Genomic DNA, 2,039 nt, shown 5'->3' with positions numbered 1-2,039 from the left:
GATGTTTATAAACAGTTGCAAATCATTTATACTGGTTCACAAAAATTGAGTTTCATTACAACTTTGCAAAATTTGATTGCGTTTTTTCGACTTATATATAGACTTTGACTATGTGTAGCTTCTAGCGGCCAGTTGCATAAATTACTTATATCCATGGAGCCGCTCGAGAATAACACATTGACATCATGTGTAACCAAATTTTCGGAATTCGATAGTGGCGCTTGTAGCGTTATGTCTTGTGACTGGCTTGATGCAGCAGTAGTGTCTAAAACAATTATCTCATCTGGCGCTTGCAAACATTCGTAATTTTCCTCATCCTCAGTTAGATTAAATTGCAATTTGATGAGAGTATAAGTTTCCGCTAAATATTAAAAAAATAAATAAAACAATTATAAGTATGCAAAATTGAAGTTCATTAGTAATTAAGCAACTACCTCGTCTGAATCGAGACATTTCTAAGGATGCTTTGTCAGACTGTCCCTTGCCCTTTCATCCAACATGTTGAAGACCTTCATTATCCAATGACTCCGATATATACAATCTAAACGAAAAATTAAAAAAATTTAAATAGCTAAAAATAAATAATTTATATATTAAAATATATATTTTTTATAAACGTAGCTGCTGATGCTTCAACACGTCTTTTGCACAGCAATCTGAAATTAAAATAAAATGGTAAAATTATTATTGTGGATGCAACCAGTTAGATTCTGATATCTGAAAAATAAAGTAACAAATTATTATTTCTCAAATGAAATATAATTCATAAATAATGGATTTTATTTATACAAAAAGCAGATGACTATAGTTTAGTAAAAATCAGCTTATTTAGATAAAATCATGCTCATATTTACAAGACTATTAATTAAGTTAATTCAACACCAATTTAAACATTTCAAATAAAGTTTAAAAAATATATTAATATTTTTAAAAAGGGACAGAAATAGGGTGAAGAAGTTTAAGATATACAAAATTATATAACACATTCAGGAAGCAAATATGATGTTAGAAAAATTTTTTTTTTAGTATTTACATTAACGATGCACATAGCAAATAAAAAGAAAGTAATGTAAGTATTTAACTAAGGTTATTTTCTTATAAAAATATAATTCATTCTTTGACTAAATCTTTAAAATTATTTCGACCACTGTATATTAATATTTACAGCTATTTTTTTAATATTTACATTTACGAATCAATTATATAGAGTGCTTCACAATTATACATCACCCACTTATTGAGAAGTTGCGACCAATAATTTGTATATTTTGTAATTTTTTTATGAAAAATTAAGTTCATTCTTTAACAAACACCATATCGACAGCCGGTTCGAAAGCAGCCATTCTCAGAATTCGGTTGAACGCCCTATCTCAGAATTTGGTTCAAAAACTCCGTATCTCAACTGAAAAAATGTGTGTGCATATATTGAAAATAAGATAGGGCGAACTGGCTGTCGATATGGTGTTTGTTAAAGAATGAACTTAATTTTTCATAAAAAAATTAAAAAATATACAAATTATTGGTCGCAACTTGTCACTTGATGTATAATTGTGAAGCACTCTATAGAGAAAATAAGAAAAAATTAATTACTATTTTGGCATCTTCTTCGATTTTGCTTATATCTATTATGACTTAAAACTACATAGTGCTTGATTGCTAAAATTTTGTCAGAGTGCATACTTGCAAATGCGGCTGTTAGTATTTTTTATAAAGTTATAAGTTTATATGAGTTTTTATAAACCATTACAAACCATACAAATACAATTTGGTCTTTCGGGAATAAATTATTGAGCCAAAGAGATATTTAAGAAAACTAAACATTTTTCAAATAGATTAAAGGATTGTCTATCCAATAGTGCAATTATCGAATAAAAGTGTATTTGGCATTTACACTGTTTCTTTATTCGAGCGACGATATATATATACATATTTCCACTGCACTTTCCTCTTTTTACCTACATACGTATGTACACATGTACGTCGTTGCAGCTGCGCTTTGTACAAAGGTACTTGCACTTCACTTTCTTTTGTTTAACTGC

The 2,039-nt window shown here is 28.4% G+C and overlaps 1 protein-coding gene across 1 annotated transcript; it reads right to left on the bottom strand.

Moving 5' to 3' along the window:
* Positions 1-9: 9 nt before the first annotated feature.
* On the bottom strand, positions 10-1,088 carry LOC118745890. The gene is made up of 3 exons (XM_036479553.1): positions 618-1,088; positions 435-541; positions 10-361 (listed from the first exon to the last, which is right to left on the bottom strand). Exons 2-3 carry the CDS (start codon positions 451-453, stop codon positions 27-29), a joined length of 354 nt encoding a protein of 117 aa, XP_036335446.1. The 5' UTR covers positions 454-541; positions 618-1,088; the 3' UTR covers positions 10-26.
* Positions 1,089-2,039: the final 951 nt, after the last annotated feature.

The sequence above is a fragment of the Rhagoletis pomonella genome, unplaced genomic scaffold, assembly GCF_013731165.1.
Source record: "Rhagoletis pomonella isolate Grant_MI unplaced genomic scaffold, Rhpom_1.0 Rhpom_scaffold_00009, whole genome shotgun sequence".
Classification (NCBI taxonomy): domain Eukaryota; kingdom Metazoa; phylum Arthropoda; class Insecta; order Diptera; family Tephritidae; genus Rhagoletis; species Rhagoletis pomonella.
This window is presented reverse-complemented; position numbering and strand designations above follow the sequence as displayed.